This window comes from Aphanomyces astaci (genome assembly GCF_000520075.1).
Source record: "Aphanomyces astaci strain APO3 unplaced genomic scaffold supercont1.5, whole genome shotgun sequence".
Lineage (NCBI taxonomy): Eukaryota > Oomycota > Saprolegniomycetes > Saprolegniales > Verrucalvaceae > Aphanomyces > Aphanomyces astaci.
In genome coordinates this window covers 1492335-1494851 of record NW_009798268.1, presented here as the reverse complement: position 1 = coordinate 1494851, position 2517 = coordinate 1492335, and the positions used below count along the sequence as shown (strand labels likewise).

Here is a 2517-nt window from a genome sequence, read left to right as displayed (position 1 = left end):
TATATATATATATATATATATATACATGTAGTTATGCACCACAATGGTAGATTGGCGGGGCGTTGCGGTACTTTGAATCGATCGTGTCAATCAAGGACACGTATGTAAGTCCAGCGATTGAAGCCATGATCGACCTACACAAGTGCAAAGATGCTCGGAGTATCGACGAAAAGGTCAGTTTGCACCCGGAAAAACACTCCCAACCTTTCATTACTGCTTGTACTATATGTATTATAATATATATATATATATATATATATATGGGTAGGTATTTCTGTGCCATCAACTGCTCAGCCAGCGCGCCGTGCGGTTCAACGAAGTGTACATGCTCCCGTTCGAAGGATACAAGGACATGTCGGCGTGCATCGCTTATTACCCCCACGACATGGACATGTACTGGTACCGAGGCCATCTGCACCAGCGCTACCACAACTATGACGCCGCCATCGACGACTTGACTTCAGTATGTGAGTATATTTGGATTCGACGAGACGTGGATGGGGACATGTCATAATCGTTGGAATGTATGTACATATTGTAGTGCATTCTGCTGACATTGCACTTGGGCAAACCCAAAGGCGTCCACTTGCAGAGGTATAGTACCCACCCAATATTCGACATTGCCACCTTTTTTCACGTTTAATTGATTCCACAACAAGAGTGGCATGAGGATGATGTGACCAAAACAACTATATATATATATATATATATATATTAGTTGTTTGGTGCATATATATATATATAGTTGTTTTGGTCACATCATCCTCATGCCTGAATATATATATATATTGTCTGTTTCACTGAAGATTTCGACTCGGCTGAATCGATTTGTGTCAGATTTCAAGCTTATTCAATGTAAAGTATATAAAACGTGGAAGCTGAACATTTTGACAGGGCCAAACTAGACTAATCAATGATTCGTTGAAATTTGTCTCCACAGTGCACTTTAATTGGCTAGGACATTCTCAAAATTACATTTGTCATTTTACTCACAGTTGACGACATCAACTAACAGTGTTTTTTGAATATCTTAGCCAAATTAAACCCAAATACTATAACACGGTTACACTATTCTATGTGAAAATTTGTATGGAATTGAAGTATCGAATTGAAATTGGACGAAACCCCAAATCCCCTGATCTATGGGACGCTGAAAACAAAGGAATGCATGTCATTTTTCACCGTACAGATAAGAATGCTTGCAACATTTGATGGTCACTAAAATTGTAATATAGATTTTGTATCAAAAGTACCTCTACAAATGCATCCGGATAAAAAAAAAGGTTACTTGGTTCGTGTCGTTGACTGTCTATCGTCTGTCGATTCTACTCAAAAGTCCAATTTGGAACGGATTTCACCTTATATACATATATATATATATATATATATATATATATATAGATATTGCTGACTCGAGTGGACGAACTCGAGTTGGATAGATACAGTATATATATATATATATATCGTGTATAAATGGAGTGTAGGTACAAAAAGATGGTCCTGGCTCGTGCGACCCTGTACACCCACGAAATGCAGTGGGAGTTGGCGCTGGACGACTTGAACGAAGTGCTGCACTATGCCCTTAAAGACAATCACGTCGAAACTTCGTTTCTATTACATGTATACGACAAGCGATGCAAAGTACTTGTAGCGCTAAAGCAATACGATGCCGCGATTGTGGTACAAATACTATGAATATACTTTTTGGTGGTCGTGTTTTAGTGAGTACTACTAGTAGTACAATATATATATATATAAATATACTTCGAAGTATATGACGGGTGGTCGGGCTATTTTATTATATATATATATGTAGGAGATGGAAAGTGTGCTGGAACTGTCCAAAGACCACGTTGAATGGAACGACAATTCGCTGGTGAATATGCTTTTGCTCGCAAACTTGCACTGCCACGCGGCCATCGAGTTTCAAAAACGGCATCAAGTGGGCATGTACACCACGTGTCTATTTCCCACAAAGGTCAAGTATTATAAATGAAATAATATGTTTATGATAAAAATATATTTCTACCCCTTTGGTGGTTCATATATATATATATATACTTGATTGTTAGAGAGTGTTTCCATATTAATTGGTCACGGCAGGGAGAATGCACGCGCTGTTGGGGGAGAGTTCACTGGCGTTGGATCTGTGGACCAAGTGCTTGAGGTAGTACAATGTGTATCATACTGGGTCGTACACTTCATCACACTGGGTCGTACACTTCAACATACTGGGTCGTACACTCGATGGTTTATGATTGGGCGTAGACAAGACCCAAAGTTCTTGGTCGCGCATTTCTTGAAAGGAAGTCTGCGGGCACAGCAGTGCCTTCCTGACCTGGCGCTGGCCGAGTTTTTGACCGTACACTATTCCCATCATAACGTACCAGATCTTTATTCGTCACTTGGGTAGGTTCGCAATCAACTGCCAGCCTACCCCCACGTTCAAATGAGCATTGGGTACTGCTACTACCTTCAAGGAAATGTTAAGCGGGCCGTGGTCGAACTCACCGAAGC

At 40.3% G+C, this 2517-nt stretch overlaps 1 protein-coding gene across 2 annotated transcripts in view; it reads left to right on the top strand.

Moving 5' to 3' along the window:
* Positions 1-2517, top strand: part of H257_03239 — a gene marked incomplete at its 5' end in the record, with an annotated part of 15864 nt that overhangs the window by 3161 nt on the left and 10186 nt on the right. For both annotated transcript variants that reach the window (XM_009827241.1, XM_009827240.1), the window contains 7 exons: positions 51-173; positions 269-463; positions 542-594; positions 1485-1680; positions 1817-1961; positions 2104-2167; positions 2269-2362. In XM_009827241.1, the coding sequence (XP_009825543.1) occupies positions 51-173; positions 269-463; positions 542-594; positions 1485-1680; positions 1817-1961; positions 2104-2167; positions 2269-2362 (870 nt within the window). The remainder of the gene's footprint in view (positions 1-50; positions 174-268; positions 464-541; positions 595-1484; positions 1681-1816; positions 1962-2103; positions 2168-2268; positions 2363-2517) is intronic.